At 38.8% G+C, this 27957-nt stretch overlaps 1 protein-coding gene across 1 annotated transcript; it reads right to left on the bottom strand.

Annotated features, from left to right (window-relative positions):
- Positions 1-476: 476 nt before the first annotated feature.
- On the bottom strand, positions 477-27624 carry pcnx4 (pecanex 4). Its single transcript, XM_059959832.1, has 11 exons — positions 27501-27624; positions 17689-18425; positions 16776-16952; positions 13458-13975; positions 8288-8388; positions 7560-7682; positions 6729-7092; positions 4970-5073; positions 2948-4014; positions 2631-2817; positions 477-2121 (listed from the first exon to the last, which is right to left on the bottom strand). Exons 2-11 carry the CDS (start codon positions 18375-18377, stop codon positions 1870-1872), a joined length of 3582 nt encoding a protein of 1193 aa, XP_059815815.1. The 5' UTR covers positions 18378-18425; positions 27501-27624; the 3' UTR covers positions 477-1869.
- Positions 27625-27957: the final 333 nt, after the last annotated feature.

Here is a 27957-nt window from a genome sequence, read left to right as displayed (position 1 = left end):
ACATTGAATTGAACTGATTCAGAGGCAGTACCCCTCTAAGTCACATACCATCCTGACATGGAAATATTTATGCTCATTCATCATTCTAAGTTCTGGAAATACCCGCTCAATAGCACTGGGAGACGAGATCCAAAAAAAGAAAAATCTATAGGATTGTGACCTATTGTATATGATACTATTGTATGAATCTTATCCTCAAAGAAATACGGATTTGCCTTTATCCTATTTTTTACATTTATCTAAATGGCGAGCATCTGTTGAATAAGTACAAAGTTTTGACCATTACAATGCAACTGTGCAATTCTATCTGCAATATCAGTTACCTCTGCATGAGGTGTGCAAGATTTTAGTAATCCAGAATGACAAAACACTAGGTGTTAGAAGTAGGTAAAGATTTACTTTTAGGGTTAAGAAACAATAGGTTTTCTATTATATATACAATATATACACTTAAACTACAAAAGTCAAAGCTGAAATGCTTGTACACATCTTTATTGTAACTTCAATATATACAAATCTACAACTCTTAACAAATTTGATTAAAAAAATTATTGCTCATCTCTGAAAAACTGAACTACAATACCAGCATACTATGAAATATTATATTAATTGGACAGTGAAAGGATTTATTAAACAATTCATATTGTGCAACACTTAAAAGGCACTATTAATAATGCTGAAGATTAATTCTTGCGTGTTTGAAAATTTTAAAAACGTTCTTAAACAAATGCATGTTTTCTGGCGCTCTACTAATGCTTTATAATTTTACTGAGTTATTTCATTTTTAGTACATTTCCTTTACAGTGCATATAAGTTCCTTCTGTATTTTATTTTGGCTTGTGATAGTATCAGATGGTGCGGTACCTGTTTGGGAATTTTCAGACTTTTCCTCTCAGATTGTAGATGAATACCACAGTATAGCTCAGATCAGAAAGTGGCAATTATTGAAATAATCAGTACCAGTTCACTGTACCAACATTGTACCTGACTATGAAATAAGTTCATAGAATTAATAAAAATAATTTACAATACTACCCTAAATTCTTGCTTCCAAATAAAAATTCATCAAAAAATTAACAAATACATACATAATTTAATTCCAAGTGCCAGAGGATATTAATATCAGATTTTAACCTCAGTGATAGCTCCAAAACTTCATTTAAATTTGTGTCATCTTGAATTAGACTACTTGCCCTGAAACTAAAATGCTCTCATCAAAAACAGAATGCATAAAATATCATTTTTGGTATCAGCAATTTATGGCAAAAGTTTGTTTACTTTTAAAAGAATAAAAAAAGAAAAACATCTTTTTTTTACAATTCTTCTATTTGATGTAATGAGATCTTTGGCAATGAGACATTTAGAATTCTTCAGTCTCATGGCTTAAAAAATCTGGCATCACTTCAGATTTTAAAATGTTTGCAGAAAATATATTGAACTGCATTCTACTCTTGAATGAGACTGGCACATGCTGAAATACAGGTTCATAGTTCTTATATTTTCATTTTCTTAATCCAAATATTGGCATACTTTAAGAACACAGAGGGATCACAGTTGAGCATAATTCAACAGTTCATACTTTCCAGAAGTAGTAGGGCTGCAGTCCTGTTTAATTTTTCAACTACTCTGTCATCAACTCCTTTCCAAGTATACACAAATCTATTAATTCTAAACAAAAACTTGGAAGAAAACTAATTTTACAATTACCCTGGCAATAAACTGGATTATTTTTGCATAGCTGACACGTTTCCAAGTAGTGCACTTAATCATATTAGTTAATTTTGAATCTGTACCAAAGTGTGAGGACATTTGATTTTCAATGTTTCTATAGTAATAGCTCAGTTGATTGACCAGTACTATAAATTACATTTAGAATAAAGACACATGAATTGGTGGAGATGAATAGATGGGATAGCCAAGGGGAGGATTAGCTGACTGCACGGTTAAATTTCTCAGTAGCACAGGATGTGCTTGTATGCTGTATCGTTCCTCATCATCGTTTGTGGCATACAGTAGCTCCCAAGACAAGTTGGCCCACTGACCTCTTATTGCTTCTGCATTTAACCGTCCAACATGCAATAACATTTCTTGAAGTGACAGTACACGTCCCGTATACAAGCTCTGCAAAAGGGACATGGTCTTAATACAACCAAGAATTAAAGTTACAAAATTTGTATAACATAAAATCATTTTGGCAATAGATAGAGAAAATGAAACCCATAAGACCCTACCAATGAACTTCAGAATCAAAGTAGCAAATCCAGGAAGGAACTGTTATGGAGATACAAGAGACTGCCAATGTTTGAATCTGGAGCAAAATATAAACCTGTCTCAGCCTGAAATATCAGCTCTCCCTCTGCCTCCACAGATGCTTGAAGGACTGATATGATCAGATTATCTGATTATATTTTAAAAACAAATTAATCATTCTCTTAATTTACAGTGCAACCAGTGGATCAATGACATGGCTAATTAATAGTGAACTGGCTGAAGGTTAAATCAGGAGTGTCAATTAAGTGGAGCTACTACTGATTAAGCTTTCAAAAATAATAAAATTCATTGTTTTACAAATAAGCTAATAATAAAAACAATGGTATGAAAATAAAAACCTGCCTTTTTGTGGTACTCACCAGACTGGGGTCATAGCCCAAGGAAAAAAGATATGGTTTCTCCTGTAATACTGACTGCTGCCACTGGGGCTCTGATACCATTCCAATGAACCAATTCCTATCATACTCTTCCAAGTAATTCACTAATTCAGCAAAACTTTCAACCGGACCAAGACTGGCTTTGTCAAACATCAGCTTGAAGGTATATCTATTAGGAAACAAAATGTTGTACCATTACACACTCCGCATTTCAGAAACTACACATATCAACATGCAGGTTTACAACAGAATCAATAAGTTTGAATGGTAAAACACTTCTAATGGAGCATCATAATTACCTGAATGCCTTTAGTGCAAGTGTAAGCAGCTCTGGTTTTTGAGTCAACCAGTCTAAACCTAAAGACCATGGTATATCTCCGGAATACAGTTTGAAGATCTGATTGGGGCTTGGGATTGTGGAGTCAGTTCCAAGCATTACACCACAACAAGTCATTACCACATGGGAATACATATCCTTCAAAGTTGTATCTCTTATCAGTTCCAAGATAATAGAATGTTTTTCATTACAGTGGAAAACATTCAAAAGACCAAGAACAAATGAATACCAATCCTCAGGGAAGGATTTCAACAGTTCTTGAAGCAGCAGTGGCAAGAACGGCCCTGATAACCAATTCTCTGGCACTTTTAGCTTATGTGAATAAGGAGAACTGAAAACAACAACTGAGCCCACTTCATGGGTGTTTGTCTCCATTAATACACATTTTCCTTTATCAGTTGCAGGAAGTCCATACACTGGTGTTTGTTTTGGTAATTCTTCTTCATTTATATCAGAGGTTAAGCTTTGTGTTTCAAGGCTCCCAGGAATCGATGCTCTAATAGGTTCTGTTGTCCTTTGCTGCATACCTGTAGTGTTTTTAACTAGACATATTTCAGTCTTTTTTCCTATGGACTCTTGTTCAAATATATCGTCATCTGACCAATCAGGAAATATTTCTGAATTTATGCTAAATGAATCCTTATGACCTTTAGAAGATTCTGTTTGCATTGAAGTAACTGTATTTCCTTCTAACCAGGTAGTATTTTGTTGTAGTGGCTGATTGTCTGGAATGTTTTCAGATTTTGATTTATTATTTATGTAATGTAAAAGTACCCATATAAAAACTTTAACAAAATCTTCCTTTAGATGTTTTAAATTTTCCAGAGAGTCAATGATTCCTGTTAATACATTCCGTGCATCAGAGTAAACCTGCACTGGTAGTACAGTGGATGGAGTCAAAATGTTGCCAAAATGTTGATTTAAAGAGCAGGTTTTTGCTTGTTCACTTTGTTCAAAGCTCATTTCAAACACTTCATCCACTCGTCGAGCTTCTGCAGTATGGCAAGATGTTTCTTGCAGCTCTAAACCCTGACACAGAAAAACAAGCTTGTTAAATATAAAAATCAGTCTGAAAATGGCAATACATACTATCTTACATCTAGAGTTGAATGAACAAAGAAATTAGTATAAACAATGCCAAGGACAAAGATTTGAGTCAAATAAATATCTGATAATAGCTTATCATCATCAATTTTTGGCACCACCGGAAAAGAATACCATTAAGTGTCACAAATCAGATAACAAGAGGGCAGTTCATAAAATACCAGTTATTTATTGGTATCTGATTAATTAACCAAACACAGGTCAACCAGAGGTCTACAGACCCTCTTGCTTAATTGCATTTGTCTATGGCATAAAAAAGGTTAGAAATCCCTGCTACAAACTGTTTGCAAGTCAAAAATACAGTTGCAAAGTGGATTCCCATATGGCAGACAACACCCGCAGCCTTGCAGCAGCTGGTAAATCCATCCTGATGGTCTCCCAAATTCTCATTCGTGTGTACACAATTTGAGCATTTGTAGGCTGATCTGTAAAGATTAAATTTTGCTACAAAATGATTATCAATACAGTATATCCTACTGTGTTATAGTGTTATATGATATAAAAGAATATATTTCACAATGACATGTTCTGTCAGACACTGGAGAGTCTCTCAAAAAGTACAGTTGTGTTGAGATCAGATTATTGCTGTTCATCAAAACACACATTGCTAGGATGATATGAATTCTTCAGGAATCTAGTGAGTTGTAATATCTCCCAAGAGTACAATTTTTATGCAAGTTTATTATCCTATCCAATATGTCTCATCCCCAGTTTTGCGATGTTAACATTCAGTATAACATGAAATGTTACCACTCATTCCACATGACCTTGAATGATGGAATGCAAACTCGGAATCAACATTCTGGAGATATATAGTTTTGTAATTACTTAGAGAACAGCATTATGCAAAACAGTTTTTGTTGGGTAATGAAAACAATACCTTAATATTAATGCAGCAGTAACGAAAACCTCTTTCTAAAATTAAAACCCATACAAGACGATCCTGAAAGCGGCACAAGTAATGAGAGCCGGGTGTAGGATTTCCTTAAGATGAAAAGTCAAACAATTGGGTTACACACTTGGAATTTAAAAAAAAACAAGACAACACAAGGACTTTGTACACAAAGTACACAAGAAAGAAAAAAATAACTATGCACTTTGAAAAACTTAACTTTAAAATAGTATCCCTTATAAAATCGGGATACGACAAAGAAAGCTTGGAGGGGTATGCTTCACAGAGGTAGCCTAACAACACCTTCTCAAAGGCAATTAGAATGGGAAAATAAATGCAGGCCTTGACAGCAAAATGCTGATTACACAGCTTCAGGGTGTATAACGTCTGGTATTTTAACAATGTTAAAAGAATAGATAGTAATATTGTTAAATGACTGAATTTGAACCCAGATACACAATTTGAGCTCATTATATACCGCACAAACTTATTTTTTTTTAAAATGGTATCTTCTTTGAATCTTCAATTCACAACATGTTGCTGCAAACTAGTTAAAGCTAGTTGCAAAGTCTAAAATTAAAGATACAACACTAATAAGAGGAAGTGGAAGGATGGGTTAGTAAGTTTGCTAATGACACAAAGGTTGAGGGTGTTGTGGATAGTGTGGAGGGCTGTCAGAGGTTACAGCGAGACATTGACAGGATGCAAAACTGGGCTGAGAAGTGGCAGATGGAGTTCAACCCAGATAAGTGTGAAGTGGTCAAATATGATGGGAGAATATAGTATTAATGGCAAGTCTCTTGGTAGTATGGATGATCAGAGGGATATTGGGGTCCGAGTCCATAGGACACTCAAAGCTGCTAAGCAGGTTGACTCTGTGGTTAAGAAGGCGTACGGTATATTGGCCTTCTTCAATCATGGAAATGAATTTAGGAGCTGAGAGGTAATGTTGCAGCTATATAGGACCCTGATCAGACCCACTTGGAGAACTGTGCTCAGTTCTGGTCGCCTCACTACAGGAAGGATATGAAAACCATAGAAAAGGTGCAGAGGATATTTACAAGGATGTTGCCTGGATTGGGGAGCATGCCTTATAAAGACAGGTTGACTGAACTCGGCCTTTTCTTCTTGGAGCAACAGAGGATGCAAGATGGCCTGATAGAGGTGTATAAGTTGATGACAGGCATTGATCGTGTGGATAGTCAGCTTTTTCCAAGGGCTGAAATAGTTGCCACAAGAGGGCACAGGTTTAAGGTGCTTGGGAGTAGGTACAGAGGAGATGTCAGGGGTAAGTTGTTTGTTCGTTTTTGGGTTTTTTTAAAAACACGCAGAGAGTGTGTGGAATGGGCTGCCAGCAATGGTGATGGAGGCGGATATGATAGGGTCTTTTAACAGACTTTTGGATAGGTACATGGAGCTTAGAAAAAGAGGGCTATGGGCAACCCTAATAATTTCTAAGGTAGGGACATGTTCGGCACAACTTTGTGGGCTGAAGGCCTTGTATTCTGCTGTAGGTTTTCTATGTTTCTATACTCAGATATAAGATTCAGATATATTACAAAACACAAAGTAATATTGTTTCAGTATTTAGAATATATAAATTGCAGGACATACAAGATTGTTTGGACTTAAGAAGCTAGCTTGGTCTATTAAAATAATTAAAGAGAATCTGAAACATTTAGCATGTTTGGAAACTGAAATACCTATGAACTACCGAGAACAATAATATATAAATGTAATTACTTACTCAAGCTGCCAGCTGAAAATGCTGTACAAAATGCTGCAGCCAGGTTTTGCTTCATATGCTGGTAATATACTGAATCAGGATATATACATGCAGCAGCACCCACAGATCCAGGCCAGCTTTTATTGGGTCGTGGGAATCCCACCAAAAACACTGGAAGTGTAAACAGCGGTAGTAAAGGGGCTGAAAGTGCTGAGGCAAGAGCAATGATTGTCAGCACAACTGGAAACAAAATGATGTTCAAAATGATTATGGTACTGGAAGATTTGCGACGTTGCTTCTTCTCTGTCCAAGAGGAGATAAGTACAGTCAAAGCAAACTTGAATTTGGTAACTGCTTGAAAGAAGCGATCTCGTATAATACCAACCTACAAAATAGAATAGAAAAGTAACTTAAAGGTCTTCAAAAATTCTGATGAGAATATCAGCAAGCAGCATGCAAGTTGTTCCATCCTTGATTGCCGAAATTGTGAAGAATAACATGTCAATGTGGAGGCTCGTGGGGTGGTAGGTGAGGACAGGAGGAATTCTATCCCTGTTAAGGCTGTGGGAAGATGGGGTGAATGCAAATGTTCGGGAAATGGAGGAGATGCAGGTGAGCGCAACAACAGAGCACTCTTGCTTTTTATTCAAAGTGTACATTGAAATAAAATCAAAATCACCACTTTCAAATACACTGTACATTTGAAGACTTCTTCACTATCTTGTAAAAACATAGAAATTTTCAAACTGTTAATTATAGTCAGCTCTCACTGGATTCAGAATAATTTATCCATATCCAGCTGTCAAGTGGTAAATAATTAACCAGGAAAATGAAAAACTAACAAGTAGTTACCATTAAAAGTTGAATTCCTGTGCCCAAGTTGCTCCACCACACTAAACTTGAATGCAATGTGGCAAGTTGCACAATTGCTATCACAACCACTTCCAAAAGTGCATTCTCTGTATGTTGCCAAACCTATTTAAATACACATTAAAATAGAGAAAATAGTTTAATTATATCAAAATCAGTAACAATTGCTCCAATGTTAAAGCTCATCCCAAGTCATTAAAAAAAAACTAATGATCCACTGATAACATTGAAGTCTCTTCCCACTTATACTGTGACTTGCATCTTGCATGTCAGCAGCGAATGAGCACAGCTTGCTTTCATTTTGCTTATAGTTCCCCATGTTTTGAACAAAACTTTGGGCTATTGGGAAACAACTGCAGGGCTCAGAAAATGTATGAACAGTTGAAGTTACAATATGCCTCTCCAACCATTCAAAATGAAAAATGATTATTGAGATGCAGAATCAAGTCACAAAGAGTGGATTAAAATATTTAATATACAAGTAAAAAGGGAAAGGAAAAATTTTTTTTTTAAAAAGTCAAAAATGTTTAATAATAATGTTGACTTTTCAGGTTGATAAAAATCGTTTGCACTTGTATAGCAAGACTATCTTTACATGTTTTTTGTAGATAGACAACTTCATAATATCCAGAATTTTAAATTTCAAATCTTTTCACTGACATACAAGGAATTGAATATATTTAATTGCACCAAAACAGTCCATAGCTTACCATGCGAAAAGCTCGTGTGAACCCAATACAAAGGGATGCTGTGTGGAGATACTGTAGTGAAGAATCCACTGAGAGAAAGGCTACCATGGCAAATGGAGAAACTGCAATAACAGACTGTCATTATAATACCTTAATCCACAGCAGTCATCAAAATACCGAATACTTCACAACGTCATGAATATTTTGAAAAGGTTTTGATAACGATCACGTAACCGGTACCAACTCCTAACTTTTGTGCCTTACTGTGTCTATCCTGAAGAATTCTAATACCAGTAATACAAATAATAACCTCGCAAATATATTTTCAGCATACTTCAGACAGTGTGAGGTTACAATTACATTATTGAGAATACAGCTAAATCCTCAGAGGGAGCATTTTAAAAGAAAATAATGTTTACTACTGTGCAGTGAAATTAAACAAGTTTTAGTATACGTGAAGTGGAGAAGACCATGAATGTTCAATTGTCACAATACTCAATTCCACTCACATCTCTTCATAATATTAAGTAATCCATCCCTGTATGCAGCAAGACCCAACAAAACAATGGGAGTAGCTTCATTAAGAAAGTGCAGCAGTTCAAGAAAGTGGCTCATTGCCACAATCTTGAGGGTAATTAGGAATAGGATATGAAAAATTACGAAGGGATCTTTATCACTGTGTATGTGTGCTAAGGACTGTCAAATGACCTTTAATCTAAATAAATGGTAAGTACCGCATTATAGGATAACAACAGTAGTTGGATGGGGTGGGGTCAGTGGTGACGGCATGTAGGACTTATACAGTAAATTGTCATACCACGGGGAGGGTCGTGTAAGAGAGGGATCTAACGGTGCAAGTGCAGAGTTGGACAGTGATGAAGGTGTTTGGCATGTTGACTTTCATCTGTTAGGGTAATGGGGTATTGAGTATACGAGTTGGGAAGTTGTGTTGCAGATATGCAAGGCTGGTGGGGCTGCACTTGGAGTACTGAATTCAGCTTTGGTTATCTTCTTATAGGAAAGGAGTTATTAAACAGGAAAGAGTGCAGAAAAGATTTACCAGGATGTTGTCTGGATTTGAGTTACAAGGAGAGACTGAGTAGACTAGGACTTCATTCCCTGAAACAAAGGGGATTGAATGTTGATAGAAGTATACAAGATCATGAGGGGCACAGACAGGATAAAAGTAGTCTTTTTACCAGTGGCAGGGGGAGGGTGCTAAAACAAAAGGGCAAGAGATTTTAAAGAGACATCAGTGGCTGCTTTTTCATGCAATGGAAAGTGCATGAAAATGAGCTGAAAGAAATAATGGTTGATGTGTGAACAGTAGCAACATTTAAAGCCATTTAGATAAACCCACAGATAGGAGGTTAGAGGCCTTAGGCCAAAGAGCCTGTTTCCATGTTGTTTGACTTTCGATTCTTAGTGAGGCTAAGCAGTCTATATTTTTTGAGTGTAAAAGACCAAAAGGTGACTATATTGAGACAAACAAAATCTGGATGGGGCATGACATGAAGATTGGTGGCATTACGGATAATGATTAAAGTCTAAGGCTACAGAAGGGGATAGATTAGATGGAAAGTTGGACAAAATAGTGGCAGATAGAATTTAATCCTGACAAGAAGAGTGAAATAATACATTTTAGTAAGTAAAATTTGAGTAGATAGATAGATACTTTATTCATCCCCAAGGGGAAATTCAACATTTTTCCAGTGTCCCATACACTTATTGTAGCAAAACTAATTACATACAGTATTTAACTCAGTATGAATATGATATGCATCTAAAATCACCCTCCCAAAAAGCATTAATAAATAGCTTTTAAAAAGTTCTTAAATAGTTTACTAAAGTGCATTGAGTGGTAACTTAAGCTCAGTCCTAACCCCGGCACTTTAACATGTCTTGCCCCTAGTGGTTGAATTGTAGAGCCGAATGGCGTTGGGGAGTAATGATCTCTTCATCCTGTCTGAGGAGCATTGCATTGACAGCAACCTGCCACTGAAGCTGCTTCTCTGTCTCTGGATGGTGCTGTGCAGAGGATGTTCAGGGTTTTCTATGATTGACCGTAGCCTACTCAGCGCCCTCCTCTCTGCCACCGATGTCAAACTCTCCAGTTCTGTGCCCACGACAGAGCCCGCCTTCCTTACCAGCTTATTAAGACGTGAGGCGTCCCTCTTCTTAATGCTGCCTCCCCAGCACGCCACCACAAAGAAGAGGGCGCTCTCCACAACAGACTGATAGATCTTCAGCATCTCACTACAAACATTGAATGACGCCAGCCTTCTGAGGAAGTACAGTCGACTCTGTGCTTTCCTGCACAGGGCATCTGTGTTGGCAGTCCAGTCTAGCTTATCGTCTAACTGCACTCCCAGATACTTGTATGTCTTAACCTGCTCCACACATTCTCCATTAATGATCACTGGCTCCATATGAGGCCTAGGTCTCCTAAAGTCCACCACCATCTCCTTGGTCTTGGTGATATTGAGACGCAGGTAGTTTGAGTTGCACCATATCACAAAGTTCTGTATCAGTTTTCTATACTCTTCCTCCTGACCATTCCTGACACACCCCACTATGGCCATGTCATCAGCGAACTTCTGCACATGGCAGGACTCCGAGTTATATTGGAAGTCTGATGTGTACAGGGTGAACAGGACCGGAGAGAGCACGGTCCCCTGCGGCGCTCCTGTGCTGCTGACCACCGTGTCAGACCTACAGTACAGAGTAGGACATATATGGTAAACATGAACAAATGTTGATCACCAGGGAGACCTTGGGGGTCTCTGAAAGTGGCAAAACAAGTAGATAGGATGGTGAAGAAGGCATATGGCATGCTTGCCTTCATTCGTCAGGGCAAAGAATATAAAAGTTGGGATATCATGTTACAACTTTACAAAACATTGATTGGAGTGCATTCTAAGTATCAGACTGAAAGAATTTAGTTATGGGGAAATTGGACAGGCTGATTTTGTTTTCCCTGGAGTGAAGACAAATGGGTGACCTGTAGAAATATATAAATTTTAAGGGGTATTGATGGGGTAGATACACTAAATATTTTCTCAAAAGGGGATACAAAAATGATGGAATAGGTTTAAGATGAGAGGAAATGTTAAAAAGAGAATTTAAAGGGAAAGGTTATAGAAAAAGGATCCAGTGCTCTCCCAGCACAGCCGACAAAAACTCTTCCCAGGCTTCCAGCCACGTATAGGTATCGATGACAAAATCCGCCCATCTCCCTGAAGATGGCGAAGTTTGTCATTGAAGCATCAGTTAAAAACTGATACCTGCTCCTGGCCGAAAGCCCGAGAAGAGTTTATTCATTGGAAAGGTTATACCTAACCACAGTAAAACTGAAGGGTACAGACTTAACACAGTCAAATGGGATTAGTCTAGATGGGCAAAAAGATTTGTATGGTGGCTGGCCAAAAAGTCTATTTCTGTGTTGCAGAACTCTAATACTAAATAGATGTATTCACAGGTGGGAGAGTCTCAATGAGGGATCACAGTTATAAGGGGTAGATCATTAAAGACAGAATTGAAAAGATATTTATTTTCACATGTGGTGGTGAACCTCAGGAATCCTCTGTCTCAAGGAGGCGTGGAGCCCAGATCATTAGAAAGTACTTAAAGTGGAGAGGAATCATTTTCTGAAAGAGCAACAACACACACAAAATGCTGGTGGAACACAGCGGGCCAGGCAGCATCTATAGGGAGAAGCACTGTTGATGTTTCGGGCCGAGACCCATTGTCAGGACTAGCTGAAAGGAAAGATAATAAGAAATTTGAAAGTAGGAGGGGGAGGGGGAATGTGAAATGATAGAAGACCGGAGGGGGTGGAATGAAGCTGAGAGCCGGAAAAGTGATTGGCAGAAGGGATACAGAGCTGGAGAAGGGAAAGGATCATGGGATGGGAGGTCTAGGGAGAAAGAAAGGGGGAGGGGAGCACCAGAGGGAGAAGGAGAACAGGCAGAGTGATGGGCAGAAAGAGAGAAAAAAAAAGGAGGGGGGGAAAAAACTAAATATATCAGGGAGGGGGTAAGAAGGGGAGGAGGGGCATTAATGGAAGTTAGAGAAGTCAGTGTTCATGCCATCAGGTTGGAGGCTACCCAGACGGAATATAAGGTGGTGTTCCTCCAACCTGAGTGTGGATTCATCTTGACAGTAGAAGCGGCCATAGATAGACATATCAGAATGGGAATGGGACATGGAATTAAAATGTGTGCTTTCTCTGGCAGACAGAGCTACTCTCTGGCAGACAGAGCTACGCTCTGTAAAGCAGGATCTCCCAGTGACACCTATGCACTGTCCTCTGCCAATATACCAGCTGAGTAGCCTCCAACCTGACAGCATGAACATTGACTTCTCTAACTTCCGTTAATGCCCCTTCTCCCCTTCTTACCCCATCCCTGATATATTTGGTTCCCCCCCCCTCTTTTTTTTCCTCTCTGCTCATCACTCTGCCTGTTCTCCATCTCCCTCTGGTGCTCCCCTCCCCCTTTGTTTCTCCAGAGGCCTCCCATCGCATGATCCTTTCCCTTCTCCAGCTCTGTATCCCTTTTGCCAATCACCTTTCCGGCTCTCAGCTTCACTTCACCCCCTCTGGTCTTCTCCTATCATTTCCCATTTTCCCCTCCCCCTCCTACTTTCAAATTTCTTACTATCTTTCCTTTCCGTTAGTCCTGACGAAGGGTCTCTGCCCGAAATGTCGACAGTGCTTCTCCCTATAGACGCTGCCTGGCCTGCTGCGCTCCACCAGCACTTTGTGTGTGTTGCTTGAATTTCCAGCATCTGCAGATTTCCTCGTGTTTGATTTTCTGAAAGATCAAGGAATTGAGTTGTGGAGAACTGTACAGTAGATGAGGCCAGCACAGATCAGTCATTGTCTATGCAGGCCTCATCTACTCTGCTGTTCAGTTATCAAAGTTTGAAGGGTCAGGTAGACTTTTCCCACTCATATTTTCTTGTGCTTTCCAGTGGCCTGTCCTCAATCCAACCAGTCTTATACCGCTTTGTGCCAGTTTTTCCTTAATGTAAATTCACTCAATACCCATTAAATACTTATAAAACAGTGAAAAGACAATATGAAGTGGAAGCACATAAGAATCGAAAAAGCACAGTAAACAGATAAGCACAGATATAATTTATATGCACCACTAACTACTAAATTTTTTACAGTTTTAGGGCAACTTACTGAAATTGCGAAGAATCCTTTGAATTAAGGCAACCTTCATCAACGTTGCTCGTTTTTGCTTAAATACTTCAACAGTTTGTATGCCTTTGGGAAAGAAAGGATTCCGAAATAATCCAAAAATAAATACACCTTGAATCTCCTGGCAAATCTTCCATCCTACTAATGTTACTATTAAGATATAGCTTAAAATGGTCTGTGCACTTGTTCCAGATGTAGTTAAATTTTTTGCAAAATAATGCAATAATCCAGCTTCAACAAGTATCATTGCAAGAAGACTAATATAAATCAAGATTTCTTTCCAGCCAAACTGCCATCCAATTCGATGATTATAATGTTTAGGATATTCTAAAGAGGCATCAGCTGTCTTGCAGCAGAATCTGAATGAAGTCTCTATCTGACTGAGATCAAGGCTAAGGATAAATCCCATTCCAGTTGTGAAGAGAACTACACCAAGGGAGGTGGGAATAAAGAATGTTGCAATCACCACTGCAGTCGACAGAGTAAATATAACGAACAGCCTGCAGAAATAAGAAGCTGAGATGTAAAATGTATCATAGCAATAGTCAAGGACTAAAATTATTTGTTTCTTAGGAAGCCATTAATCATGCAATTCTCTTTTAAATACACACCAACAGCAGCTGCTTCTTTATAATATTGTACAAAAAGAGGAGTGATTAAGGTTTCACAAACTCGAAAATCTGTAGATGCTGGAAATCCAAGCAACACACACAAAATGCTGGAGGAACTCAGCAGACCAGGTAGCAGCTAAGGAAAAGAATACAGTCGTCATTTTGGGCTGAGACCCTTGAAGGGTTTCGGCCTGAAACATTGACTGTACTCTTTTCCATAGATGCTGCCTGGCCTGCCGAGTTCCTCGAACATTTTGTGTATGATTAAGGTTTTCTGTTTGATTATTACCTATTTTCATTTTGTTTTTGTTATCATTTACTCCGTTGCTTTCTATCCCATCACCATCCGTCTTTATTGTTCTCTCGCCCCTTTTCTGCATCTTAAAACCTGGTCATCTCTAACCATTCCCAGTTCTGATGTGGATTATTGACCTGAAACCTTAACTTGTTCTTCTCTCCTATGTCCTGTAGGTTGTAGGTCTGTGCAAACCTACATCCAGCATCTCCAGTTTTTGTTTTAGATATTCAAATTTGAAGGTTTTAAACATACCCCAGGCTATTAAAGATGTTTTTGGGGGATTATGAATAAAAACAGATGAAGGCGACAGTCCCAATGAAGCAGGCTGCTTAGAACTGAAATTAAGAGAAATTCTTTGGTGAACCTTTGTAATTGCCCAGCGAAGAGAACTTTGGGGGCTCATTCATTGATCACAGTCAAAATCTTTGTATCATCATTTGCTGATTAGATACAAAGATTGGAGGTGTAGTGGACAGTGAGGAAGGTTTTCAAAGCTTGCAAAGGGATTTGGACCAGCTGGAAAAATGGGCTGAGAAATGACATATGGATTTTAATACAGACAAGTGTGAGGTATTACACTTTGGAAGGAAAACCAAGGTAGAACATATAAAGTACATGGTCGGGCACTGAGGAGTCCAGTAGAACAGAGGGATCTGGAAATACAGATACAAAATTCCCTAAAAGTGGCGTCATAGGTAGATAGGGTAGTAAAGAGAGCTTTTGGTACTTTGGCCTTTATAATTCAAAGTATTGAGTATAAGAGTTGGAATGTTATGGTGAGGTTGTATAAGGCATTGGTGAGGCCAAACTTGGAACATTGTGTGCAGTTTTGGTCACTGAATTACATGACGGATATTAATAAAGTTGAAAGAGTGCAAAGAAGGTTTACAAGGATGTTGCCGGGACTTGAGAAACTGAGTTACAGAGAAAGGTTGAATAGGTTAGGACTTTATTCCCTGGAGTGTAGAAGAATGAGGGGAGATTTGATAGAGGTATATAAAATTGTGATAGGTATAGATAGAGTGAATGCAAGCAGGCTTTTCCCACTGAGGATAGGGGAGAAAAAACCAGAGGACATGGGTTAAGGGTGAAGAGGGAAAAGTTCAAAGGGAAGATGGGGGGGGGGCTTCTTCACACAGAGAGTTGTGGGAATTGTGGAATGAGCTGCCAGATGAAGTGATAAATGCGGGCTCACTTTTAACATTTAAGAAAAACTTGGACATGTACATGGATGAGAGGTGTATGGAGGGATATGGTCCAGGTGCAGGTCAGTGGGACTAGGCAGAAAAATGGTTTGGCACAGCCAAGAAGGGCCAAAAGGCCTGTTTCTGTGCTGTAATGTTCTACGGTTCTAAAATAAAGACCAATATGTTTAAATTTTCATTTGGAATCCTGGTTTTGAATTTCCCCACATTTAAGTAACAAAAAGTGGCCTTAAAAGTGGTTATGGAGGCTCCATTGCACAGGATCAAAAGTAGCTACAGAGGGTTGTAGACTCAGCCAGGCTTCATCACTGGCACAAGCCTCTCCATTGAGGACATCTTTCAAAGGCAATGCCCAAATAAGGAGGCAACCATTATTAAAAATCCTCATCACCCAGTTCATGCCTTTTTCTCTTTACGACCATCGGGGGATACTGAAGCCTGAAGACCCACACTCAAAGGTTTTAGGGTCGGCTTTTTCCCCTCTGCCAGCAATTTCTGAATTGTCCATGAACACTACCTTGCAATTTCCCTTTTGCACTGTTTATCTTTTATTGTCATTTTTAGGAGTTGCAGTACATATTTTTCACTTAAAGAGTACTGAACTCTTTCTGCAGCTGCTACTTGACTTCCAGCATCCTTTTTAAAAAATTTTCAATCATAAGAGAGCCTGTTTAAGTCAGTTAGTGAACCACAATGATGAATAAAGTTAATTATCCAGTCAGCTAATAGGGCACAAGATTCCAACAATTAGCTACTGCATCCCTGGGTTTGAGAGCAGAATAACAATAATTACCTTCCTACCTAGGACTCTCTGACTTAATCACAAGTGGTTGCAGTATTACTTGAATAAATTAGTCCACCAACATAGCCAGTGAAGTCGTACACATGAATCTATGAGCAAAGTAGTGAAGTGGCTCAGACAATGTTTTAGTAATACCTCTGAAATTTAAAACCTTCAGTAATGAGAGGGTGCGAGAGAACTTTAGAAATAATAGTACCTTAATGGTGCAGACTCAAGAATTAAAAAAATTAGCACGACATATCTCATTATTTTATTTGGGGTGTGTTTGTTAGGTAGTAGCTAAACAACACTGCAAATAAACAGTATCAAATCACAGTACAGGTAGTTTGGAAATTGCCGTGCTACAAAGATGTCTTGTTCCTTTCACAGGATTTCAAATCTTACCTTACATTGGTTGCCATGGGTGAACCTCCAAATATAAATTCCAAGACTTGTTCAAGAACCCATACAATGAGTGCATCCACAGGAGGCAAAATACCAATCGCCCAAAAGACAGGCAGAAATACAAAAATAATGTGTAAAATCTGAGCTGTTTGAAGCAGGATTGGATTTACAGTAAACCTGAAGGGAAACAAAGTCAAATATTGATTCCTAAAATATCCTACAACAAAACACTCTAGCTATAGGATGTCTTTAATCTAAATCCAAAATCCAGTTTTGCTTAGTTATGGTTAATTAGAAGATACATATGCCACAAACCAATAGAGAAAGATTTCTATTGTATGAATGGCTATTCTCGTTTAAAAATTCTTAAGTCACATTTTTATTAATAATTGTTTTGCACTTAACACTGCATATTCTGCCTTCCTTAACACTAATGCTTGTGGCATATTTGAAATTTATGCTAGTTGTTACTTGGGAATGTTAACATTCTATTCAGTTTCTGGAGCTGACTGGTGAGTTTCTTCTTCATAACTGCAAAATAAAGACTTGGTATGGAAACACGCCAGCATTCCTCAAATACAAAAGACACTGGAGATTTCGTGATCAAAAGTAAAGATATTTAGCAGAAGGTTTTACCTTTCAGTCTCTGCTTAAAAGTTATTCCACTCCTAAACGTAACTCAAACTATTAACATTCCCAAATGCAGTTCTAAAATTGCAATACAAAATATACCCAGATCCTATTTAACATTTGAAATTTACACCCAGTTGATATATCAATTCATGCAGTAGTTATCTCTCATTACAATTAATCCAATCTTTAAAGCATCTAACAATGGAGGTTAACCATTTTTCAATCTTAATTCTTGTACTAAACTCACTACAGTTGCACATTAGGTATGTAGAAAATATACCTGAAAGCCAGATCCACTGCTACAAAGGCAAAAATATAAAGGGGTCTAGTAAGAGCATTGGTTTCATATGTATCTTGTGGTTGGAATGTAGCAGTCTCTACAGCAGTATTTATTATTAATGAATATTCTCCAATGCATACAGTCACCCAACCAAAAATAAAAAGCACAGCAGTTGCTCCTGTGTTGACATATAGTATCATTAGCCTGTTAGGCAATAAATACCATGTTCCAAGGCCACATAGTGCTCCAGCCAGAATGGAGTGAAGAACTGTATTGATAAAATATTTTTTTCCAGGTATGATGAATTTTATTGTTTCGGACCCAGCACAGCTGGAAAAATCAAATTCATCTTCATCTGCCAAAGTATTTTCGGGAGTGAAGGTTTCGACAACTACACTCTTCCGTCTCACCCAAAGATTCATGCCTTGAACAATTAAAGCTGCCAGCAACATCAAACCTGCAGCAAGAATTGATGCCCAATAATCTTCCAAAGTACTTAGCTGGTAGAGAACAGTCCCTATACCACCAAAAACCCAAGGTATCAGGAACAAGATGATCTGGTTAACATAGATGTAAGGTGGAGCACAATATCCAAGTTTGAATCGTGGCCCTCCAAGTATTGTCTGTGGAAACCGTTTCCAAAAAAATTCTTGTTTGTAGTCGTTCAGTAGAGGGACATCTGGACCCATTCTGAATTTGTATAATTCTTACATCAGTATTTCCATTGTGTTTCTCATCTAGAAATGTCAGAATTTAATAGTAAATCATCAGAAAAACATGTTTGTAATTATATCTAGAAAACAACCACAAAATATTTTATTACATATTTAGCATCACAAAGTTCATTACAACAGGGATGCAATGCAGTGGACAATGTAGATTAATATGACTGGTGAAGGAGGAGACCAGAATATTGAATCAAGGCATTGTAAATGGAACTCACCAAACTTAATTACCACCTACTCAACTTAACAAAATTTCTACATAAGCAGCAAGCTATCCCATGTAGTTTAAAAGCTGCAAAGCAGATTTTGTTCAGTGTCGTTCATTTGTAATCAAAAACAAAATTTATTCAGCCATTTATAGCACAGCAAATTTCAGGAGTTACATCTAACAAAGTAACATTTTACACATCCCTCTTAACCACAGCTGGATCAAGAATCCAAGCTTCAGTTTTATTTATTAGTTTTAACTACCATTTTTAAAGAACTTAAGTAGCCATGTGGTTCATTAACCAAAAGCGTTGTTCCAGTTACATTTTTCTCTTCTGCAAAATCAACCCAAAATACATGTATTTAACTGATTTATTTAATGGTCCTCCCTTTTCCCAGATGATTATTTACAATTATTTATAAAATTATAAAAACTACTTTTATTCCATTTTCCCCAAAGTGCATTTGTAATTTTTGGTAAGACACTCCAAAAGGCACAGCTATTTTGCTGATTCCTCCAAAAGTGAGGAACTAGAAAAAGAAAATTGATAAATTTGCTTATCATTGTTACGTGTACCAAGGTAGAGTGAAAAATGTCTGGGGAAAAGTGTTTTATAATTTCACTCAAGGTCTAATTGTCATTTCAAGATCGTGCTTCTTTGTTGTCTATTCAATTTTAGAGGCAACAGTTTCTCTGCACCTGTTTTCTCAGATAATACGTTCCATGAGAGCATTCAGCACTGAGTACTGAGCATTAAACATAGTCTGTGCAATGTTGACATGGTTCTATTATTCTCAACCTTGCTAGAAGACTGAGATTCAAACCTCGCTGTAGAAGTGTGGTGTAAGATTAAAGCATGCATTCCAGTGCCGAACTGTGGGAATGCTAAATTATTAAAGAAGCCAGTTTTTGAACAATATTAAACTGAGATGCCCTAAGGTGAGCATTAAAAAGATCCCACAATATCATTTTGATGAACACGGGTGGAGTCCCTACTGTTCTGGGCAGCAATTACTAAAAAAATATTGTAGGCAGTTTCTGTAGGCTTATATTAATTAGATGCCACAGTTTACATTACAATATTAATTACACTTTAAAAGTATTTAACTCACTCTTGGGCACCACAGTAGCATGGCAGCTAGCGTGATGCTACTATAGCTTGGGTCCTAGGAGTTCAGAGCTCAATTCTGCATCATCTGTAAGGAGTCTGTACGTCAACCTTGTGGGATGTGTGAGTTTTCTTCAGAGCTCCAATTACCTCCCACAGTCCAAAGACATACTAGTTAGTAGGTTAATTGGTTGTTATAAAGTTGTCCTGTGATTAGGCTAGGAGTAAATCGGTTGTTGGGTGGTGCGGTTTCAAGGGTCAGAAGGGCCAATTCCATGCTGTATCTTTAAATAAATAAATAAACTGCACGATGCTTTGGGAACTCCCAAGATCATGAAATATATACATGTCTGTTCCTTTTATCAGCTGACTATAGCCACAAAGATTTGTATTACCATCAAAATACCTCAGTGTTCCCTTTCTATCCCAAAGGAATCAGAAACAGGTTTAATATTACTGCGTAATGCAAAATTTGTTATTATGTGGCAGCAGTACATTGCATAAGTAATAAAAATCTATAAATTACAGTAAGCACATATTTAAAAAGTTAAATAGAAGGTGTAAAAAGAGGGGAAAAAAAGTAGTAAGGCAGTGCTTATGGGTTCAGCGTCCATTCAGAAATCTGATGGCAGCGGGAAAGAGGCTATTCCTGAATTGTTGAGTGTGTTTCTTCAGGCTCCTGTACCTCCTCCCTTATGGTAGCAAAGAGAAGAGGGCATGCCTGGGTGATGGGCATCCTTAATGATGGATGCTGCCTTTTTGAGGCATTGCTCCTTGATGCAGGGAAGGCTAGTGCCCATGATAGAGCTGACTGAGTTCACAAATTCTGCAGCTTATTTCAATCCAGTGATGCAACCAGTCAGAATGCTCTACATATTACATCTGTAGAGATTTGCAAGTGTCTTTGGTGATATACCAAATCGCCTTAAATTCCTCATGAAATATAGCTGCTCTCATGCCTTCTTTGTAGCTGCATCAATGTGCTGGGCCCAGGATAGATCCTCAGAGATGTTCACACCAGGAACCTGAAATTGCTCACCCTATCCACTACTTATCCTTTAATGAGGACTGGTGTGTGAACCCTCATCTTACTCCTTCTCCAGTCTACAATCAATTCTCTGGTCTTACTGACATTAAGGGTAAGGTTGTTGCTGCAACACCACTCAACCAGCTGATCTCTCTCACTCCTATAGGCCTTTTCATCATCATTTGAAATTCTGCCAACAATAGTTGTATTGTCAGCAAATTTAGAGATGGCATACACCACAGTCATGGGTCTAGAAATTACAGCAGTGGCCTGGGAACAGATCCTTGAGGTGTGTCAGTGTTCATTATCAGCAAGGTGGAGATATCATCTGCACAGATTGTGGTCTTCTATTTTTAAGTGTTCATACATAAAAAAAATCCACTAGCTGTGATTATTGTATGATACGTTACATTTAAATACTGTTGTTCTGTAAAGCAGTAAAGCTGCAATGGCTCTCCTGGAATTAAAAAAAATTGACCACAGCAGCCGAGAAGAAATATTCAACTAATACACAAGCAAAAGAACAACTTGTCTGGTTAAAGGCTCCAAGCCATGTTTCTAACTTGGTTTTAGATAACCACTCTTATCTCCCCATCTGCATTTTCACATTGCAAGGAAAGAAGTTTTTCGGCCAAAATCAGTGAAACAATATTTTAATATCTTGATTAGATGAATTATAGAAAGTAAGCAGACTGCACTAAAAATATGATATCCCAGCACACTTGAGACTCAAGTGGACTAGCATTTTCTCCAGACTGTTGGATGTTAATCCAATTAATAGCCAAACACATCAGTTTGACTTTGTTGAATAATGTTATACAGTTGTATTATAAATGTTATAGTGAATCCAGTGCTTTTAAAGGGAGTGGAAGATATATAAGTATTTTGTATCCCAGCTCCGGTGTAGATCATCTACATTTTGATCCCCAGTGTTTCTGACCTCTGCTCTGGCTACACACTCAAGGCCCCAGCCTTGGGGGCAATCTGGACATCTCCGTTTGGCCGCAACCTTGACTACACTCTACACCACTGGCTCTCTTTTAGGTCAAAGAGTGAGTCTGATGCTGCATGATCAAGACTTGCAAACAATTAGATGCCAGATTTTCAGTTTTGTTGTACTCTGCTTTAGATTGATATACTTGTATAATTGATCTAATTAATCATCAGTAATTCAAATTTTTGCATGCTTGAAAAATGTTGCAGTACATTTTAAAGTTACAAATAAATGACAGCAAAAGAGAATTCCATCAGCTAACATACCAAACAATGAGTATTTAAAAATTAATTTAAATTCCCTATTTGTGGTTTATTTCTTGGCCAGCTGGCAAACAACACTCAAATTTGAATGTATTCTTTACTTTTTGCAATATAATTTCCATGAATATAAAATATAAACTCTCATTAGCAACACTATTATCAAAACAGTACATTAGTTTGAAATGGTTCTGCTGAAAAGCTTCCTCTATCAATTGCCAATTTTCCCTTTCTCCAGCAGGACAAACACAGGTCCACAGCATTTTGCTCAGGAGGATATTCTTCATGTGGACAGTTAACAACACCAAAAAAAAAAGGATTCGTACTATCCCCATCCAATATCCATGCAGATTCAATGAGTCAAATAGACTAATTCTGCTCCTTTGTCTAATAGTCTTATCTGCATAATTGAGGTGACATCACTGAATAAGCATACACAAATGAGAATCAAGAACGACTCCTGAATTGCAGCTTCCCTATTTAAGTTTTGCTAGTGATCACACCTGCTAAAAATCCTATAGATATTTTAATGTATTTACATAATAACTGAAATACATAACCATAAATCTGAGTGTTTTCTTGAAAACAAGTCATTTATTTAAATTATCATGCCTCTAAACCGACCAATTTACTAATTTATTCAATTTAACTTCCATTTGTTACATGGCACCATAATCAAGTTGACAGCACAACTTTCTCCTCTGAAGACCTCCTTATGCAAACCTTAGACACAAAGCAAAGGGTTCAGACTTGCAATTAAAGTTAAAATCTCAGTTGAATTAATAAAGTTTTTCATTGATCAACCATCCAAGACAATTAAGAAAATTGGTACTACCTATAAAAATAGAAAATAAAATACCCAGGGCAAAATTTACACATTCTGTACTAGATAGTAGTTATTCGTCTAACAGTCCTATGGGTCTAATTTGACTGAGGCTATGTGTTATCTAGTTATTCAACGGGGAAATCAGAGAGTGTAGCAACACGTTTTCACTGGCATACAAACTAGTTATCACACCTTCTGCATGCGGTCTTGTGTATTTCATTTTTTTTCCTCCAGATAAAAATCAATTTGCAAGACAAGGCTAGACACAAAAACACCAAGTTGCTTTATTTCACTGATTGGAAGTATTAAAATTAACTCAATTGAAAAATTATGTTCATTGCTTTATATGTAAAAATATGCCAATACATCAGTGTCAGTTTCTTTAATTTAAACAAATAACCTCCAGCTACTGCATTCGCCTCCATAATTTCAGTCCATTTTTTCCCAAATAACCCTTCCTAAAATATCTGGGGAAGGAGGTCTTTTAACACAAATCAAACTAGTGGATTGTTTTTTGTTTGTTCTTTTGAGAAATAAATTCTATGCCCTGCTCATTAAGTGATGAGATCTAGACAAGAGAAATTATTAGACTACAAAAGGAGAGTGTACATTGAAACTAGGAAGCATTCTAAAAAAATTTTTTCATTGTTTCACTCTTCAGTGTAACACCAACCATAATCCAACAGTTGTCTGAAGAAATGTTCCTACAAGAAAACAGCTTGAGGATTTTGGAAGACATTTTGGGATTTTATGCAAACATAACACTACAAACACTAGCTTTCTTTAGAATTTTAAAATAATTAAAATTTACAGAAATTATCTGATAATACATTCATAGTGAGGACAGAATTATGGATAGGGAGCTCCTGAAAGTGTTCTCTCTAGCAAATGCTGACTCGCTTTCTGTCATTGAAAAGTTCACTTCTGCTCTAGGCTCCCTGACAAATGAACCATATATAGCTTTGGCAGCCTGAAACAAAGAGTCCATATATATCTCAATTATCAGTGGATTGTAGGAACTCTTGCATTTTTCTCCAACCATCTGTTCTGCCAAACATTTTCCATTGGACTTTGGCCTTATATGTGCTTGTTGACGCACTGAGATTTTGCTTGACAGCAGCATGACTTGAAATAGGCTTGGTGAAGCCTTCAATCCAAGAATACTAAGCACTTGTGGAGAAATAACTTCTTGACCTCTCAGTCATTCTCACAGATCCAGCCCCGGTGCATTCTGTTACAGAAACCTTTATGTCCCTTCACAGGTGGTAGTTACAGTGGACTTCAGGGAAAACGAAATGCTGTGGACACTCTCCACAGCACTGGCTGGCAGTTGTCTGTGAGTTGCTGTCTCATTTTATTTATTTATTTTATTTAGAGGTACAATATGGTATCAGGCCCTTCTAGCCCAATGAGTCCACAAGGCTCAATTACACCTATGTACCCAATTAACTAACACATCCGTACATCTTTCTAGAGGAAACCTATGCAGCCACTGGGAACACACACAAACCTCTTACAGATGGTCGCTGGTGCTGTAATAGCATTTCTCTAACTGCTATGCCACCATGCTTATGTTCTTCTAACATTGATTCTAAGCTGAGTAGATTTTGTGGTGGTCAGTCCAATAATCATTGACACCCATCTTGGCACAGGTAGTGCAGACATTATACATTCTGTCACTTGAATAATAAAGTTGCCTAACAGATATTGGCGTGATGTGGTCATGACAAGGTGTGGTTGTTTCTTGTGTGAAACAGGTGCTAGTTATGAGCCAAGCATTATACAAGTGGAGTCCAGTGAACCCAGCTTTCCTTACTCCTGCCTTGTCAATCACACTTTGAGAGAATTACAGTTTTTCTGATCCTAACACAATCTCCCCCAGAAGGATTAATCTAATGCTGTCTGGGATGCAGGAGATGAATTTTCCAAGTTCCCCGTTGGACTTGACTGTAATTTCAGGATTGAGACAAATGTGCAGATGACCTCAAAAAGCTGGTTTCCCATTACAATGAGTAACAAGACATTCAACTATTTCACTGAGACATCAGCCTTGATCATTCTTCATGAATGAACCCATCCCTTTGGGGGGGGGGGGGGGGGAGGGGTAGCATTATCCCTCTGGCCTACCATTCCAGAAAAAAAAAGTATACTTTATTTTTACAGCTGGCAACATACTGTCCATAATGTCGCACTCAGAGCCATGGCAGAAATTAGAAGGCGGCATTTTGAGTTCCTGGATTATGAAGCAGTTGGGGCTGTGAATGTCTCCTAACATTCCAGGTCACAAACAGGTTTAAAGGTTAACTTGGGACAGACATTGTACACCAGCTACTACACTGAGCATTCTGATTCCTTCCACTGTCTAGTCCGCTCCACTGCCACCCCTGACAGACAAGTGAAAAGGGCCATATGCTTTGGAAGCAGATGATATCCTGACTGAAGATTGGAATCTTGGAGGAGTGGATCTTCAGTCACAAATTCAAGCCTCATCTACAACAAGGAAGTAAAGACCAAGCCAGAGGGTCTTACTATAAAGGTGACTGTGATAAGTATTAATAAAGCCATCATCAGGAACCTCCACCATCACCACTTCCCAGGAGCAGATTTCTGCTTCCCAATTTACAGTGTTGATTCCATCCATCTGAAGACTGAATGGACCACATGGCTACTCCAAGAGAAATGGTGTAAGCAACATTAAATTTTAGACATGATTTTTATTGACTTCACAAATGCCTTTTAAACTATCAATCCAGAAGGACTGTGCAGCATCCATCTCAAAGCTACCATATGTAAAATTAATCTCGCGCTTGCAGCACCAGAGCGGGCATCAGTGATGCAGTTAGTAAAGGAGTGCCAAGACTTCAATTCAATCCTGACATCCGGTGCTGCCTGCAAGTTTGACATTCCCCCAGTAATCATATAGGGTTACTCACACATCCCTATTGTCTCACACTCACACATTGTCACTTGTAAGCTCGTGCCTCACCTCTCAATATTGGTTATTTATACTCTCAATCCTGATGCAGTGTCTCAACATGAAACGTCAGCTGTCCTTTTGCCTCCAGATACTGCCTAAGCTGCTGAGTTTCTCCAGCAGCTTGTATTTTTTTGCTCTAGATCCCCACATCTGCAGTCTCCTGTGTCATCCAAAGCACAGGATCAGAGGCTAAATGCAGGTCAATGTTGACTTCTTCGCCAAAACATGTGAGAACCTTATTCTACTGCAAAACACTGCCTTCTGAGAATAAAGATCCACAATAAGACACAGCAAACACAGACAATTTTCCATATCACAGGAGGCACAATAAAATTCACCATAATTTTCAACGTGCCAATACAGTCTTTGGCATTCTGAGGAAAGAAGCATAAAGATCAAGGCTGTAACAAAGTTCATGGACAACTGCACAGCAATGATCCCTGACTTCCTGTAAATTTAGTGACACAGACTACCTAAATCTGGCTCCATCACGCATTGCGGAAATACTACAATTTCTGCAAAGTCCTCCCAGTCCAAGTAAACCAATGTCAACATACTTTTCAGGCCAAGGTATACTGCTCACTTCTTACCTAGATGGTCCCAATGGACAGACAGGATCAATCACAACCCTAAAATTAGACTCCTGAAATAAATGCTCTAAGCTCTGACATCAAAGCCGAATACTTGGTGGAAACAGGGAACAAAATTCAAGAATGTTCTCAGTCACCTTGAAAATGTACAACAATTCCCACGGATGCTCATGTCAGCTCAGGAATGGAAAAATGCAAATCAAAAGACCATGCAATGGGAGAACATTGTAAAGGAAAGCTGTACACCACCTGCCCTGCACCACACATACCAGCATGTTAAGCTAATAAGCCTTTCCACCCTTCCAAACCTGCTCCACCATTTAGCAAGATCATAGCTAACAGTTATCTCACTTCCCTGTTCTGGTCTCTTATCCCTCAGCTCCATTTGGTAGTTAAAAATGTCAGTCTTGAACAGTCGTCTCGGATTGCCAATACTACAGCACGAGATCCTTTTTCAAATATCAAAGGCTCAACTCCTGAACAATAAACTTATCAACCTTTTGAGGAACCCCTGTCCTACTTTTAGAGGAGTTTCTGGATCCCACATTCGCTTCATCAGCCATTTCAGAACCCACAGAATAGACTGTTAGCAATTCTTCCTTGATCCCAAGCCACTACTTGGTATCTACTTTTTAACACATATCACAACATCCAAAGTAAATACAAAGGGCAACATTATTAAGAAAAGGTTCCGAGTCCTACACCATCATGTGCAAAACATCTTTTAAGCATCGTCACCTTGAAAATTAACAAGTATTTTCCCCCCCAACAGGTAGGTACGTTTACGCAGAATTTTCAACCATTTGGATTCAGTCACGGCATTCGGAACACAAATCGGCCCGGCGCCTAGAAAACTTGGCAGATTTCACAAATACGTTAAAATGTTACACCCAGGGCGGCTTCATTTCAAGCGGGTGACAAACTTCGCCCGCCCGGATGACAGGAGCGCTGAAGTGCATTTCACCAACAGCCCGCCTGCCCGTAGCAACCGGCGGGCGCTCGCCGTACGGTCCCACGCCCTCTGGGGAACCACGGCGAACGGCCACCTCCCCGCTGACAGCAATAAGCCCACCCGGTGCTGCGTTAGTCTGACCCACCGGCGTTCTCCAGATCCGCGGCCAGTCTCCGGACGGCGCACTTGGCACGGTGGGACGGCCAGCCGCAGCGGCCCGCCGATGGCCATTGCGCCAGGCTCCCCTCCGGCGCACGCGCCTGACCTCCGACCCGCGACGCGGTGACGCGCGCCCGGAGCGGCGTGAAAGCGCCCTATGCTGGATTCATCGGGTCAAGTCGCTTTTTATTGTCATTTCGACCACAAACTGCTGGTGCAGTGCACAGTAAAAATGCAACAACGTTCCTCCAGGACCCTGGTGCTACATGAAACAACACACAGCTACACTAGACTATGTGAGACAGCACAAGGACTACACTGGACTACATAAAACAACACAAAAACTACACTGGACTACAGACTTACACAGGACTACATAAAGTGCACAAAACAGTGCAGGGCAGTACAATAATTAATTAGTTAATTAATAATAAACAAGACAA

Source organism: Hypanus sabinus, chromosome 2, assembly GCF_030144855.1.
Source record: "Hypanus sabinus isolate sHypSab1 chromosome 2, sHypSab1.hap1, whole genome shotgun sequence".
Lineage (NCBI taxonomy): Eukaryota > Metazoa > Chordata > Chondrichthyes > Myliobatiformes > Dasyatidae > Hypanus > Hypanus sabinus.
The sequence above is the reverse complement of the archived record's forward strand: the minus strand, read 5'-3'. Positions and strand labels throughout refer to the sequence as shown.

What these genes read in the sequence shown, in the direction of transcription:
- pcnx4 (XM_059959832.1), bottom strand. Translation starts at nt 18,377, where the DNA reads ATGGGTCCAGATGTCCCTCTACTGAACGACTACAAACAAGAATTTTTT. An exon ending in AAGGATTCTTCGCAATTTCA is followed by an intron (nt 8,389 to 13,457) that starts GTAAGTTGCCCT and finishes CTGTTATTGCAG; the next exon opens with TTTCTCCATTTGCCATGGTA. An exon ending in TGGGCTATGACCCCAGTCTG is followed by an intron (nt 2,122 to 2,630) that starts GTGAGTACCACA and finishes TCCCTTTTGCAG; the next exon opens with AGCTTGTATACGGGACGTGT.